The sequence below is a fragment of the Microcebus murinus genome, chromosome 2 (genome assembly GCF_040939455.1).
Source record: "Microcebus murinus isolate Inina chromosome 2, M.murinus_Inina_mat1.0, whole genome shotgun sequence".
Taxonomy (NCBI): Eukaryota; Metazoa; Chordata; class Mammalia; order Primates; family Cheirogaleidae; genus Microcebus; species Microcebus murinus.
In genome coordinates, this window is record NC_134105.1 from 115,454,526 (window position 1) to 115,471,681 (window position 17,156).

General features: G+C 43.3%; 1 protein-coding gene across 1 annotated transcript in view; it reads left to right on the forward strand.

The window, feature by feature from the left end:
• The window catches only part of XCL1 (X-C motif chemokine ligand 1), a 64,416-nt gene extending 60,233 nt beyond the window's left edge, over positions 1-4,183 (forward strand). Inside the window, exons 2-5 of the mRNA XM_076000366.1 lie at positions 917-1,208; positions 1,321-1,469; positions 2,870-2,984; positions 3,821-4,183. Of these exons, the coding sequence (XP_075856481.1) occupies positions 976-1,208; positions 1,321-1,469; positions 2,870-2,984; positions 3,821-3,989 (666 nt within the window). The 5' untranslated portion in view covers positions 917-975 and the 3' untranslated portion in view covers positions 3,990-4,183. The remainder of the gene's footprint in view (positions 1-916; positions 1,209-1,320; positions 1,470-2,869; positions 2,985-3,820) is intronic.
• Positions 4,184-17,156: the final 12,973 nt, after the last annotated feature.

Sequence of the window (17,156 nt, forward strand, 5' to 3'; positions counted from 1 at the left end):
CTGATGGTATAGTGAGGTAGAGATAATTAAAGAGCCATTCTGAAGTTTACAGTGATGTCTGGCTGGAAAATCAAATGCCATTAGTGAAAAATCTCTTAGAGGTTAACCTATAATTTTTATGAAAATGTATTAATTTATTTTCATTTTTCTAAGAGCAATAGCAAAATCTTTAACTATGTATATATTTAATAAATATGTTTTATAGATACCTATGTAAAATAAACAAACACAACAACAAACTGATTGCCAGAAAGGTTATAGCACCAACAGACTCAAACCCTGCTGGAGGCATTGCAAATTAGAACTACATTTTGAGAGGACTATATGGCAATAAATAATAAGAACTATAAAGATGATCACATAATTTTACCTGGTAATCCTACTCCTGGTTATTAAAGGGAAATAATTCAGTGTATATTAATGAAATTGATCTTACAGATATGATCCATACAGTAATAAGTCATAAGGTTGTGGTTTAATGTGTATGTATACATATTTACTTGAAGTACAAACATGAAGACTAAAGAAATATGGGGAGATATTTAAATCAATCTTAAAATGGTATTTATAATGACCCAAATTATTTGAGCATATGTATACAAATAAAGACTCACTGGAAAAACATTAAAAATGAAATCTGTCAGAATGGCAAGATTATTAGTTAATTTTATCTCTATTTTCCAAAATGAACTTGGTATAGGACAGCTCCAAAGCCTTTAACAATGTATCTATTAAGTCACAATAAAAAAAACATAGACATGCTCAAGACAGTTATCTAAATGTTTCTTGGGTACCTGGGGTGTAAAGCAATGGGGTATAGAGGATGAATGAGGGTAGAGGAGAGAAATGAGAAAAAAAGAAAGCAAAGGAATGAGAATCGCAGGGTGACAGTGGCATCTCTTCTTCCCCTCCCTAGGGAGTCGGAGGGTGGCCTCAGGTGATCATGGCTATCCCTGGTTGTGGAAGCTCCATGTCATGGTGGGTGTCATACGAGATGACTGCAATGGGCTGTGGCGACCGCCCCACCTCATTTCCTTCACACTGTCCCTGTGCTGGGCCATGACATTGAACAGGCTTGGGGCAGTCTGCAGTGGAAGATCTGAGTTTAGACTGGTGGCAGAGGAGACAACCACGTTTTCTTTTGTTCATACACTTGGTTTCATTGACATGTTAACCACAGGAGAGGGGAAAAGGCCACAGCGTGTAAGGTTAGTATGAACGAGGCAAGGGAACTTTTTTTTTTTAAAGCAAAAGAAGCATTGGTATTGCAAAGACTTTCCGTGATCCCACACCCACCCCGAAAGCCCCCTCTCACCACAGGAAGCACGCTGGCTATCGGAGCATAAAAGAGGCTCACGGGGAGCCAGGACCTCACTCTCTCCTTGTCCAGCTCACCAGGACCTCAGCCATGAGACTGCTCATCCTGGCCTGCCTTGCCGTCTGCTGTCTCACCGTGCATGTTGTAGAAGGTAAGTGGGAAGCTGTCTGTGAGACAAGGGACAGGGATGAGAGGCGGGTGGGCACACCTTTTGGGTTTGACTCAGGTTTCGACTGGAGTAAACTGCTTTTTCAAGGTAAGCCTCAAACCTCCCATGTGCAAAAATGGAATGATAATTTCAACTCTAGAGAACTTTGTAGATTTCCAACACAGAGAAAACTTGGTTAGTAGCTGGGCTCCTACCCTTCCTAACTGGATGATTTGGGGTAAATTTCTTAAGCGATTCAGGGACTATGTTTATCTATAAATTGAATACAACAGACACGCTCTGTTAAATAAATCTTATGATTTGTTTATTTATAGTTTACTTACTTATTTTTACTTATTTAATTACATCAGATTTCCTTACAAATGGTAATTTTTTGATAAATATTAGCTATGGTGGTGATGACTATAAATGCATTTGTAGATTTTGCCTATTTCATATAGGTCTTGATAAATTCTCAAAATCTTTGAGAGTTCAGTCACAATGTGGGGAGGCCCTGGAGGATGCATGTTCTCTCTTATTATTGTGAATCTATTATTACGATGATGAATGTTACCATTTATGAAAAATTTTTTGAATTTGTAAGAGACTATATGATAATAAGTGCTAACAGCTTATACACAATCAAATAAACCTACAAGATATACCCAGGTGAGCTTTAGATATACTGAGCCTTACCTGAGGGTCCAGCAGATTATTTCTTAAAAGATCACCTTTCCCTACTGGCTGGAATTGATTTGTAGACTTATTACTTACACTACAATATCATAATCTGATCATGAATCCCTGAGGGCGGGAGTCTATGAATAAAGGTGGCAAAGACTGGAACTCCTTGAAATTGTGGGCAAAACGCAAAATGTTTTATCGAAACAAAAATGATTAAGGCTGCAAAGTGAGGCCGCATGCTGTCGGGGGCTGGCATGTTACTGAGATGATCGGTGTCCTGTTCAGCGGGGCTCCAGGGGAGGGAGATGGGACTTAGCTCCTTGTGTGCGAAATGGGGCAAAACAATCTCCGCTTGGACCCAACTCCGCAGCCTGAGTGAAGGCGATGTTTAATACATGCCACCGACACACGGCATTGCTGGGAGTAAGGAAAAGGTTTTGTGGTCTAGGGTACACAGCAGGATTCTCTGGGGCTTGGGAGTCGTCCATGTTAAATTCTTCACAGAAAGAAATATGGTTTCTTAAGGAGTAAGAGAAACAGAAAAAAAATCCACGGATTTTCCTCTCCCACTGGGTTGGGAAACAGGGCGGCATTAAAAGATAAATTGGCAAAGGCAGAGGGCAAAGAATGTGCAGACTGGCATTGAGAGGGATGGAAGGGAAAGGGAACGATGAAGAAAAGCAGGGTCAGTGAACACCTTTTGTTTTCTCCCTCACCAGGTGTGGGCAGTGAAGTCCCGGATAAGAGTATCTGTGTGAGTCTAACCACCCAACGACTGCCTGTGAACAGGATCAAGACCTACACCATCAAGGAGGGCTCCATGAAAGCCGTGATGTGAGTTTGTCCCCCCTACGGTGGGGCTGGGTGGATGCACAGAAACAGAGGACACAGAAATGCTGCCCTCCTCAGGAGGGACGCGTCAACATGAAGGAGAGCCTTAACCAACAGCCCCTTTATTTTTCCATATTCATCACATCTTCCTTCAGGCAGCCCAACCAAATAACGATTACTGCAAAAACGTGGCTGCCAAATAAATAAGTCCTCCTTTCTTAGTAGAAGAGTCTGACTGGAAACCAGATGCATGCCATGCCCAGTTCCGAGGGCCGGGTTGGCCAGGACTAGCCCGCATGGTGGCTAGTGTGGGACACTTGGCTTAGGAGCTGGGCAGAGGGCCATGCTTTAGCAGTTGCCGTAGCTCAAGGAAATGTGTCAATGGGCAGCCTACAGGGTACCATTCTTTTTCTGGGGGCTCATTTTTAGAAGTAGAAGCTCTTTCTAACACACAATTGCAAGCTTTACCCTAAGAAATTAAAATAAAGAAATCACCTTTTATCCAAAAAATAAGATGAGTATGTTTCCATTTGAAAAGGAGGAGGATATGTAATAATTGAACTAGATGGCCCCAAATGTCCTTTACTTGCAATACTTGGTAGCACTGATGGGGAAAGGAGCCTGAGAATTATGGCGAACAAAGGACCTGGGTGTTACCTGTGGATGTTTCTCCTTTTTGTTAAACTAGACAGCAGAAGAAAGGTGTTCATTTGTGATCTCACAGTTCTGAAAGACTATTTCTTCCAGTAAGATCTCTTCCTGTCTAGTCTGAACTTAACTCCTGGCCTCGAGGCTTTGAGAATGTGGCTAATTTTGTCTGTCTTTTCCTCGTATTACAGTTTTATTACCAAACGTGGCCTGAAAGTCTGTGCTGATCCACAGGCCAAGTGGGTGAAAGCAGCGGTCAAGAGTGTGGACAGCAAGTCCCAAACCAAAAGTAACCTGCTTCAGACCAAGCCAACGGGAACCCAGCACTCCACAAACACAGATGTGACCCTCACTGGGTAGTGGCCTTCCGGTACCTTGTCCCCTCACCCGACGGCCAGCTCATTTCACTTTACAAGTTCATGGAGTAATTAGGTTGTACTCACCTTTTATGACAGTGCTGCACGAATCGAATTATTTTCTTGTATTTTTTGTTTTTTAATGTCTTGTATGTTCATTGAGACGTTCTAATTAATAAATATTTATTATCAAGAATAGTTCCATAGTTTATTCATTATATATAGGGGAAGGTAATATATTATTTATGTTCTACTTCTGTCCTAACTGTACCTCTCTTTGATGGTATCCATGGCGGGGGAGATTTTGACCACTATTTATCAGAGATGGAAGCTGTATTCGTCACTCTTGGGTTCCAGATGATAGTGGTTCTCTACACATGAGTCACAGGTTATAACTGTGGCAATGGCAACAATTCAAGATCTGTTTCAACGTGTCGTCACGCTAGAGTTGTATGTATAGAATGAGGGAGAAAAGGATTCCACTGGCATTGATTTCCCATTCAAGGGTCCACTACTCATAACGTGGCTGCACTTGATCTCAAGAAAATTCTTCTTCCTCTTAATAGGAGAATTGATCTTCTATTAAAGGAAAAAAGTCAAGGCTTGTCATTTCTTTCATTTGTCTGGTTTGCAAAAGTTAGATATTTGGTGTAAAGAAATCTTATTCAAGTAGAAATCAGTACCTTTTGACTTGGGCAATAATCTCACTGCCTTATTGTGACTTCTATAATAGTCATTACTCTAGTTATCATATAAGTTATGCTTTACTGCTAATAAGCTTTAAAATATTTTTTGAATTTATATTTTTATTTATTTTTTACTTCAGCCTTCTTAATTGCATGAACCAATAAGCTTTTTTTTTTTTTTTTTTTTGAGACAGAGTCTCACTTTGTTGCCCAGGCTAGAGTGAGTGCCGTGAGGTCAGCCTAGCTCACAGCAACCTCAATCTCCTGGACTCAAGCAATCCTCCTGCCTCAGCCTCCCGAGTAGCTGGGACTACAGGCATGTGCCACCATGCCCGGCTGATTTTTTTCTATATATATTAGAATGGCCAATTAATTTATTTCTATTTATAGTAGAGACGGGGTCTCGCTCTTGCTGGTTTCGAACTCCTGACCTCGAGCAATCTGCCCGCCTCGGCCTCCCAGAGTGCTAGGATTCCAATAAGCTTTCAGTATCCTAAATACTGTCACATGGAACATTTCTTGATGTGATCATGATTTGCAGTAAACTTTTAATTAAATGTTCATTTGGCTACTCAACACCCTGGACTCATTACATTGCTGACTTGTTTCATGCCTTTGGTTCTACTATCCAAGTAGCTGATAACAAATACATCCTATCGTATCCGACTCTTGATAGGAAGAACTGACCTTGTTTTGGCAGTTTTAAGTGAAAAGTCCTAGCTGTTGTCTAGTCCTGAGGGAACACTAAGCAATAGCAAGAGTGTGCAGAGGAGAGCTGAAGGCAGCTTATTGAAATCCGCTGACTTCTACTCAGGCAACTACTGAATAAAAGGGGAAACCATCAAAAAAGTTGCCTCTTAGTAAAAGGTGGGCTCATTGCTACCTGCTTACAATATTTTTCAAAGACGATCTTAATGGAGACTAGGACTCTTACTTTATGAGGGGTAGAAAAATACAAAGTCACAAAGCATGAATGGACTGGTTTCCTGATTGAGCTATGTATTTGTGTTTCCCAAATGTCTCCCAGACCCCAGGGATTTACATAATAATAATAGGATGTGTGGAGGGATATGGGCAGTGCTTGACTTTTCATTTTGTAAGACTTTTATTTTTTATGATAATTAATTTTTATTGTGTAACCAGAACTATTTTCTTGCCTTACAAATATTAACTCATTTAATCACATAACAGAACTCAATTAGAGACAAAACAACCAAGTTATAAGAAGGTTAATTAACTTTCTCAAGGTCCCTTGGTCAGTGAGGGGTAGAGTTTAGATTTGAACCCATGGAAGCATGGTTCCAAGTTCTAGCTTTGACAACTGTGCCGTGCTGTCTTCCTCTCTTCAGAAGACAATTCCCTCAAGACCAAATCATATCTTAAGAACACATGAAGAGACTACTCAGGACTACACAATGTCCTTACCTAACCTACCTACTTCATTCATTCACTCCATCACTATTTACTGAGGGCCTACTATGTGCCAGAACCTGAAGATAAAACAGGGAGCAGAACACTGTCCCTGCTTTCTCAGAGCTTATGTTCTGGTAAAATCTCTCCTCTTTCCATTTCCCCAGGAACTAGAAGCTTCCTTTCATTTACTCACTCAACCAGTGCAGACTTACTGTGTGCCTAATGCATTGCAGGTGCTTTGCTGGGTGCTGGAATTCAGTGGTGAAACCTTCAGGTGTCACCTTCAGGGAGCTTACGCTGGGGAAACACACAAGTACGCAGATGATTTCAACATGGTGTGACATGTGTGGGCATAGAGAAAGCAGAGGGTGTGGGCTCTGGACACACAGGAGCAACCCTGGCAAGACCTTAGCTTGAAGGGAGAATCAGGACAGTCTTCCCCTTGAAAATAGCTTTTAACCCGAGACCTGCAGGATGAGCCAGAGATATCCAGAGGTTCCAGGGCATTCCAAGCCCATGGAGAGGCCTGCAGATGAGAGAAATCCTGATGCACTAAGGAATTGAAAGTGGTTTAATACAACCGAGGAACAGAGCGAAGGTTAGACAGCGAAGGAAGTAGGCACAAAAGAGGAGGTTAGAGAGACAGAGGACAGACATATTCCTAAGGGCCTTGCCTGCCAGACCAAAGAGTATGTACTTTGTTTTAAAGGTTATAGGAAATGATACTGACTGCCAGTTAAAAGACAAAGTGTAGAGAATAAGGCAGGAATCAAGAAGCCAACTGGAAGGTGGCTCTGGACCTGGTGATGTTGGAACTTGGCATGGCATGGTGTAACCCATCTTTCCTTGTCTTCATGAGCCTTTCCTGCTTAGCCCGGGAGCACGTCAGCTGTATACGCCTGCCTGACTCCGGTGGTGTGGCTCAGCAGTACCTGCCAAACGCCATGGGCCAACGACCCCCTTCCGCAATGTTCTTGGCTGCAGGGAGCCAGAACTGGGATAGGAACACATACGGGGCTCACCTTATTATTGCATCATTTGTAATTAACCTAAGGTAAGGTCAGATCTGTGGGAACAAAATTGGAGCCAACCACCCATAGGAAGAAGGAGGCAAGGTGAGGAATAATAAACTTGGTCTCAGTGGGGCTCCAGAGATCCACAGACCAAGGCTTTTCTAATTAATTCAATGCCCTGAATATTTGTTGAGTATGTGCAGAGGACATGGGCACAGGATCTGGTCTGCTGTCACAAAGTCCACGACCACCACCTTCCCAATCACCAATCAAAGCCTTCCCACTTGGATGTTTCAAAAGGGCCAGCTCAGGGCTTGCCCACTCTGGGGGACTTTTCTGATGATGCCAGGTGAGCTCACCTCCCCCCGACCATGTACCTGCTCATCCCCTGGGCTTACCACCTCCACTACTGCTCATGTCACCTTGCAATACCATTTTGTTTGTCTGTATTTTCTGTCTTACTTAGCAGTTGGGGTAAGGACTGAGACCTTGATGTCCATATACCTAGTGCCTGGGACATAATAGGTTTCCACTACATTTTTGTTGATAAATACTATCTTACTCTTTATTCTAGCAGTCATAAAAAGCTATAGGAATGCAGAAGAGAGGTTACTTAAGTCCACCCTGGAAATAGGAAAATCTTTGCAGAAGAGGTGATATAAAATGTGTACCTCTAAACCTTTCCACGATGAGCTTTCCGGGAAGAGAGGCCAAGGCAGGCACTCCTGCTGGAAGGCCTCACACGAATGAAAACACAGAGGCAGAGAAATCAAGGCAAGGGTAGGGAAAGCGCTTGTTTCCAGGATGGGTGGGTTGCAGACCGCAGAGATCAGGGAGGGAAGGTAGCTTGAGGCCAGACTGAGAAGGCCTGAGTGCTGTGACAAAAGGTAGGATTTTAAACAGAGGGGCCCAGGGAGCACCATGCTCAGATGTGAGGAGAATAACAACCCGGAGAAGGGCAGAAAAGGGGGGGGCGCTGGCGCTGTCAGGTGGCCACTGCATTGGTCCAGGTTGGAGGAGAGGCTGGCCGGAGTCAGGCTGTGGTCATAGGAATGGGGTCCCACTGCCGGGATGGCTGGTCACCTGCTGGGCGTGGGAGTGAACTGGTCAGAGGACAGGAGAGGCTCTGAGGGCTCCAGCTTGGGGGACTGGTTAGGAATCAACACAACTGCGTGGTAAGGTTTTCGTCTAGTTTCCAGCATGCTTGCTAATAAACCCTGAAGAAAATAACAAGCACTAAGGAGAGAGGGATGAGGAGGAAGATAGATGAACCTAGGAAAGTGAAAAACCGGTTATCGACCTTAATACTCAATGATCCCAAAGCCCAAACTACATTTTCATTCCCTTCTGGTAGACAATCCTTTTTACAAGAATGAGGTAAAAATAAGACAATATCTGTGAAAATCTTCATGCCCCTTGCGGGGGGGAGGTGCATATAAACGGAATACAGTATCCAACGGGTGAGTCACCAGAGTTATTTTGAAAGGGATTTGTCACCCGGCAGTGGGAGGCAAAGAGGAGCAGAGAGATGAATCTGTAATGAGAGAAGAGAAATGAAGTGAAAGAAAAGCATTCGAGGGGAGCAGGAGTGTCCAAGCGTGACTGAAAGGTGGAGTTTGATGAGAGAGGGTGAAGGAAGAGGCAGAGAGAGTGTTCCTTTTTCTTTCCCTGGGGGGAGCTAATGAAGCTTGGGACAGACTGCTGAGGGTCAGGAGGCCAGGGCAGTAAACTGGAGCTGCGGTTTTGGAGGCTGAGGAGGACATTCAGAGGGTTCTCAGCTAAGAGGATGTTTCTTCCCACCAAAAGAAATTGCATCCAAACACATGTGATATGTTGATGTCCTGCCACGCTGTGTTGCTAGGAGTGATGGCTAAGATTGTGCAGATAATCTGCTTCCTCCGGAAGCTTGAGGTTGTTCTAGTCGAGGTGGTATTGCCGAATGAGATATTTGGAAAGAAGTTTCACATTCTAGAATGGGAAAGCAAAAGACCGCATGGCCAGACCGAGATGCTCTTAATCAGAGTCAGCAGATGTTGTGTGGAGACTGATTCCCCTTTCACCAGAGCTGGACGGGAGGGCTGGGCCGGTGAGGAGGTGGATTGGGGAGCAGAGAGTATGGACACACCAGCCCCAACGAGGCAGTGGAGGAAAGAGCGAGGGGTGGTGGTGCGATCTCTCTCTCTCTGTCTCTCTCTGTCTCTCTGTGGGGTAGGAACTGCTGTGGTGGTTAGGAAACTTTAGCTCTGCCTAGATTTGTATACTGCCTTCAGTATACAAGTGACCACAGGGACACATCTCAATTTCTCTGTGCCTCAGGTTGCCTCATTTACATAATTTGGATAGTAATAGCACTGACCTCATGGGATTATTGTGAGAGCTAACGCACTTAAAACAGAGCCGGACACATAAGACAGGCTCAAGCAATGTTAGCTCTTGTTACCCCTACTCAGTGGGGTACATGCAGCAAGTTGGAGGGTTGTTGGAAAAGACAATACATACATCAAGCATCGTCCAGATTTCCTGGCAGCTGACAATTCACTGGTTGAGCCCTCTGTCTCCATCTAGGCAAAATTGCATTTTTTTTAAGTAATATATTTTTTTTAATAATTTGCATCTAACTCATCTAAGTCATACAGCCACCTATAAAATACTTGTCTCGTGATAACCTCCATTTAAAAAAATGGTTGTATGGTCAAATGTGTTTGGGTAACAATCACAAAGGGGAATCTGTGGAGGTCCCCTGGCTTTGTGTCCCTGTGAGCTGCCGGAGACTGGAGTCTCATTTTTGGAAATGTCTGCTATTGTGGAGCATGTGTGCGTCTGCGAGTGTGAACGGGAGACACTCAGACTCCTTGGTCCCAGACTGTTAATTAACCAGGACAGCCTAGAGCAGCGGTCCCCAACCTTTTTGACACCAGGACCGGTTTTGTTGAAGACGTTTTTTTTCATGGACTGAAAGGCGGTGGGGAGGGGTGCGGCTCTGACCAGGCTCGACCTCAGATCTTCAGGCATCGGATTCTCACGGAGAGCGTGCAGGCCCAGTCCCACGCACGCGCAGTTTGCAGGGGGCTCCTGCGAGGGTCTGATTCCGCCGCTGATGTGACGCGGGCGGGCGGTGATGCGAGCGCTGGGGAGCGGCTGCGGGCGCAGGTGGGGCTTCGCTGCCGCTGCTGGCCAGATGACCAGCGGCCTGGTTCCTGGTGGTCTGGCAGCGGCCAGTCCATTCCTGGGGACCGGGGACTGCAGTCCTCAAGTATCTACCTACCAGCACTTATTGAGTACCTACTAGGATTAAGATGCCATACTAAGATGCCATACATACTAAGTGTTCTTGGGGCCAAACTAGCATGCTTGACAGATTCTAGCTCTTCTTCGTGCTTGGAGAGCGACACTCGCCTCCTCTTTCTTCCTTCTTCAGTGGTCAGTGTCCGTCTCAGATACTACCCTCTCGAAGAAACCTCCCCTTGTCCTCCCAGCCAGCTCTCATCTGTAGCTTTTCTAAACTTCCAATGCCTTTCTCATGGCATTCCCTTTATTCTGCCCTGAGTTGCAGATATTTGCAAACTTTTCATCCCTCAAAAAAAAGATAGAAAGTTCTTGGCAACAGAACTCTATTTCCTGTAGCACCTACTGCAGGGCTTTCCCAGGGTCTGTGCTCAATATATAGTTGTTGAATTAGAACAATTAAGAGCAACAGAAGGGACAGTCCCTGCCACTTAAGTCATTTAGATTGCAGTTAGATAACAGTCATATATGAGGATATGATGACTGTAGAAGGCAGAGGTCACTAGGTCATTGCTAATTGCTTAGTAAGTGGACTGGACTGAGGATGAGAGTACATTTCTGTCAAAAAATCAACTCAGATTGATTGGTAGTGGCCACCAGACCTCTGCGTGGGGTGAGGTCTCGAGGTTACTTCTCGGCTCAGTGGGGAGAGCTGTGATCTGTCACCAGGGTCTGCCTTGTAAGACTGCCTGTAAGCTGGTGACATGAGCCTGACCTTAGATCACCCAGCAGCTCTGCTGTAGTCCTCGGAGAAGGAGCAGGCCAGTGTGGGCTGACTGGCTTGGTCAGTGAGGCTTGTGCCATGGATAAAGAGACTTTGCCCGGGCCATGGAGGGTGAGTAGAACTGAAAAGCCAAAGCAAATGGAAAAAGTGATGTAAGCAAAAAGATGGGGCAGTGGAAGAGGCCGAGATGTTTTTGTTGATTATATAATCAGTTTGCCTCTCCCATTAGACCATAAAATCCATGAAGGAGTTTTTGCCCCACTCATGGCTGTGGGCATGACAGAGCGCCCGGCATAACGCAAACACTCAGCAAATATGCACTCGGGGAGCAGGGAGTATGGCCGGGAGAGTGAAGATGCAACTGGGTGGGAACAAACAATGGAAGAGCAGCGACAGATGAATGAAAAGCTGAAGTAGGGAAAGGTTCCTGGGGATGAAGAATTAATTTTTTCTTGCAGGCATTTTGAAGAATTGAAAATTTGGGGGGCCGACGTGAGTTGCATTAGGATGTCAGTGGTATTCCAGTAACTTATCTCATAGCTCGATTAATATAGTTCATTTAGAGCCATTTCCCATGGCCAGGCCCTTCACAGAATCACATGCCTGTGCCTGCAGCAGTGGGAAATGCAAGTCACGACCAGTCGTGGACATCCAGATGACTCTCTGGAGCTGTTCAACTGGGGCTGAACTTCCCGGTGCCTCCTAGGAGTCACGCCACAGACGAGCAGGCCATCGAGGTGGGCTGCAGGCCCAAGACACACAGTCAGGACCAGAGAAACCTGCAGCACAGACCTTCTTTCCTACACTTAATGACACCGCTACTGCAGCTCAATTTGGGAAAAAGTTTCATTTTGTAGCTCAGGGCAACTTTAGGAAACAGCTGTACTGTCAGGCCTTGAGGCATGTGCATATCAGATAGGTTGAGAGGAAAACGGGGTTATTTCTACATCCACGCCATTAACTCTACACCTAGGCTGAATGTAGGCCCTATTGTTTTATTTTTTATTGCAAACAGAATAGGCAGATTGATTATTAGTGTAGTGTCGTGATTGTTTTCATCACTTTTATGATGATTTTTCTCCACTGATTGGGATTCCATAACTTATTACTTCATTATGGTATTCAAATTTTGTGGCGTATTTGGGAGAAGTTGTCTTGGGTCTTGAGGAATCAGAATTATTTAAATATTTCAATTGACAACAGTAGAGAAAGCTAACAGTAGATTGGCTACACCTTGTTGAGAACAATAATTCTTTGATACTTGCTAAAGAAACTGTTTTGTCTGGATTAGAATTTATATTTACACAATTGTGAACATGCTATACAAATTTACTTTCCATGTAATAGATGTGTAATATTTAGTAAAGAAGACATTGGAGATGAACATTAAATTCACAGGTGACTTGCTTAGTGCAGTTGGGGTTTTGTTTCTTGTTCTGGGTGCTGGCTACACAAGCATGCTCACTTTGTGGAAATTCGCCTATTAACTTACAATAGGCATATTTTTGATATGAGTATTACACTTCAGTTAAAATGTTGAAAGGAAAAAAGTTTTCGTGGAATTCATTGCCTAGTTTATTCTCCTTTTCATCATGTTTAAGACTGGAATTCATTAAGAACGCAGGAGAGTTTAATTTGACAAAATTGAAAGGGAGCTAGCTGACTTTTAAAGGTTTTAAAAGTGGAAGACTTAGGGTGTTTAGAAAAGGAGGAGGATAGCTGATTTCCAGTCACATTCACTTTGAAAAATTAATTTTGTGCAGTTGATATAATATTAATCACAATCACCTGTGTGATCCCAATAATGAATAGCATTATTTGATAAAGATGACAAATTAGGGTTGGAAAATTTTTTTCCTTCTAACCAATGAAGTGTTTCTCCATCTATCTTGCCAAATGCTAGAAAGCAAGATCAGCAAGCAAAGGAATATTGCATAAAAATGAAAAGATCCCAGTACGCCCTGCTGGTACATTATCTTGATGCCCCCGCCAAATAGGAAACAATGCCAGATGTCCTTTTTAAGAACGTTTTTACATGCATTAATTCACTACAGCTTCATAGCAAAAGGCAGGTGGGATGAGGTAGGAAGGGTGGGAATCGTTACAATGTTTACAAATGAAGACCAAAGATGTAAACAATTTATGCCAGGCCAAAGAGCCAAGGTAAAAAAAAAAAAAAAACCAACAAGAAAAATCAAAACTCTGCCAGAATTCCTGACTCTAGTCCAGTTCTTTCATGTTCTTCAACTATTCTGCACTGAGTATTTAGAAAGAGTGTAAATAAGATCTGTCAACAAAAGACACCCACAGACCTTTATGGAGTGTCCACTCTGCACAAAGTAGAGCCCTGGGTGGCTTGGACAGTGGAGACGGTGGACACGCCCTTTCTAATCCATGTGAGATCTCTTCCTCCAGCTGGGTTCTCAGCTTTCTCAGAAATTGGATGGCGTAGATTTTACTAATTTACACGTAAAACTACAGTTAACTCTTGTGTTATGTTTCCTCTTGAGACACTGGTAAACATGCTGTGTTTGAAGCTCTGATGACCTCAACATGGCGCAGAAAGAAGTCAGAGTGTAATGATGGGGAGGAAAACCGTCCACAATTAGCACAGCCAAATCAAGGGCCTGTGGACAGACAGGAAGTTATCCACAAAAGTAATGGGAAAATAGGAAGATTTCTAACTTCAGCTACTATAAACTAAATGTGATTCATTGCTTTATGTGCATAGTGTTTCTCGCATCCTCTTGTGGAAGGAGAATGCACCAGTGATGTCTGGGCTTGGAGTCTGTGGTCCTGTCTACTGTTGCCAGCAGCCTTCACAGCAGACCGAGTCTGAGATGTCTTGGGAGAGGAGCTATAGAGATTCCATATGAATTTTCTGCAAGGAACTTTAAGCTTTTTTTTTTTTTTTTTTAAAGATACCTGTAGATTAAGGACAGAAAGGTGTTTTTCTTTTCATTGGCTGCCCTAAATTGGTATGCAGCAGCAAGCCTGAAATACAGAATCAGTTTTTCTCTCCATCAGCAATAATTACTGTCATGATGCATTTTTTTAAGCATCATGTTATGTTTGTGCTGAGCTCCCACGTGGCGTTGGGATTGGCTGAGTGTAGGATACTTACTCTCACCTCCAGTGGTAACCATAGTGATGACTTTCAGCCTCAGCTGCATCCTCTCATCCCTTACCTTTTGGAACTCAGGAGAGGAGACTAGGGAGGATATTCTTGTCTCCCTCTGTTGCCAGAGCTGGAGTGCAGTGGCGTTATCATAGCTCACTGCAGCCTCGAACTCCTCGGCTCAAGTGATCCTCCTGCCTCAGCTTCCTGAGTGGCTGGGACTAGAGATGTGCACAGCACCACACTTAATGTTTTTAAAAATTTATTTTGTAGTTAAGTGATATCTCATTGTGGTTTTGATTTGCATTTCCCTGATGATTAGAGATGTTGAGCATTTTTTCGTATGTTTGTTGGCCATTATTCTGTCTTCTTTTGAGAAGTTTCTGTTCATGTCCTTTGCCCATTTTTTGATAGGGTTGTTTGATGTTTTCTTGCTGATTTTCCTGAGTTCTAAATAGATTCTAGTTATCAGCCCTTTATCAGATGTGTAGCTTGCAACAATTTTCTCCCATTCTGTGGGTTGGCTGTAAACACTTGTACCCCCATAACACACTAAAAAAATTTTTATTTTGTAGAGACAAGGTCTCCCTATGTTGCCCAGCCTGGTCTTGAACATCTGGCCTGAAGTGATCCTCCCACCGTGGCCTCCCAAAGTGCTGGGATTACAGGCGTAAGCCACAATACCCAGTGTTGTTTGTCTTTCTGAGTAATTGGGATGATGGTTGGAGACAGCACCATCTTCTATATAGCACCATCTCTGTATGTTTGGAACTTAGCAAAAAGATAGGCACACCAAAGGAGCTTAGTAATAATTTCTCAAATGTGTTTTGGAGCAGCAGATCATGCTGCCATTGCCCTGGGAGCTATCTTTCTTTATTGTTCTTTTCTTTCTCCCTGGCACCAATATACTCAAAGTGTCCTAGGGTCACAACTGTGTCCATAAGTACAGATGTACGTTGGGAAGATTTCTAAACTATAAATGAAGAGATAGAAGAAAAGAAACTGTAAAAACAGAGTTTCTTGACATTGAGATGAGCTTAAAAGTAAATATGTATTTTATTCTTTTCTTGATTGCATTTTGGGTGTACAGCTTTTGGGCAAAAACACAATTTTAAAAGGTGTAGCTATCCGCTGATTACAGGAATAAATCATTCGCATTGCAATGAAGATGTGTAATATATTGTGCTCTGGAGGGAGAAAGAGACTGTGATGTATGGGTACCATCCATCTTAAATATTCCTACCCTTCTAATCCTGATGTTAAATTGGATCTATGCAAGTGCTTGGAATTTTTAATTTTTCTGAAATGTGTTTATTTCACATTATAGGGCAACGGGGGTTGTCTTCTTTACAGGATGGAACCAACATGAGGAAGCCAACGTATTGCAACTACATCTCTTACTTTTATACTACATAGAACTTGCTGACTACAAAGAATCAAGGACTTCAAATCATTCAGACCATAGACTCTGATTCAAGAGGAATAGAATACACACAACGTTGCTCAGTGGCATCTGACTTAATTGCTTTTCGTAGCACAGTGTTACAGGACTTGGTGTAGTGAGTATGACTCCGTGGCATTGGGCTCAGACAGCCTTGGCCTTCAATTCCAGCTTGGATAATCCTTGTCGGTGTGACCTTTGATAAATTCTAAGTCTCCCCAAGGGTCATCGTCTTCCTCTGTAAATAAAAACACCTAATTTACTTAGTGCTTGTGGGAATCAAATGAGATACAGCGATGAACAAAATAGATAAGAGACAAGATTTCTGTCCTCATGGAACCTCCTTTCTAGACCGAGTGGCAGTAGTGAACCGCGTGCACACACACACACACACACACACACACACACACACACACGTCAGTCAAAACGTTTCAGGTTGGGATGAATATCCGTAAAGAAAGATGAAGCAGAGTAGGTAGGATAGGGATGATGGGGGTGGGGGAGAGGGAGGAGTAGTGTTCTGTTTTAAACAGAATTTGGTCAGGGATGTCTTCTCTGTTAAAATCCAGGCCTGAATGAAGTGAGAGAGTGGCCATGAAGATATCTCAAGGAAGAACATGCTAGCCGGGGGACGAGGGGGACAGGAAGGGGGAAGAGTGTGCAAAGGCCCTGAGGCAGGAGTTTGAATGATGTGTTGAAGAGCAGCAAGGAGGCCTGGGTGGCTGGGGCTGGTGACAGGAAAGAGAGTCACAAGAGGGCAGTCAGGGAGCTGACAGAGCAGAGCACGCAGGGCCTTGTTGCTCATGAGAGGACTTTGGATTTTATTTGGAGTAGAATAAGGGACCATGAGATACATTTGAGCAAAGCCGTGGTGCAATTTGTTCTATATTTTAAAAGGATCCTTTCTGTTAACTGTATGAAGAATAGATTCTAAGAGGTCAAGAGTGGAAATAGAGATTCCAGTTAGGCTATTAAAATAATCCAGACAAGAGACTGTAGTGGCTGGGTGGTTAGTAGAAGAGGTGGGAAAAAATATGATCATAGTCAGGATTTATTTTTGTGTCCATATTTTAAACAGCTTTGTTGAGGCATACCTTACATATCATAAAATTCACCCATGTTAAATGTGCAAGTAATGTTTCCAGCAACCTTACAGAGTTGTGCAGTTTTAGCACATTTCCATCCTCCCCTCCCTCCAAAAAATCCCTCATTCCCATTTACATTTAGTTACTGCTCCCACTCCCAGGCCTAGGTAACCACTAATCTGCTTTCTGTCTCCATAGATTTGCTTTTCCTGGACATTTCATGCAAATGGCATTGAACAATATGCGGTCTTTTGAATCTTGCCTTGTCTACCGAGCATTACATTTGTGAAGTTCATCAGTGTTACAGGATGTAGCAGTAGTCTATTCCTTTGCGTTTCTGAATGGCATCCCATTGCATGAATATACCATATTTTGTTTATCTATTCACCTATTGATGGACATTTGG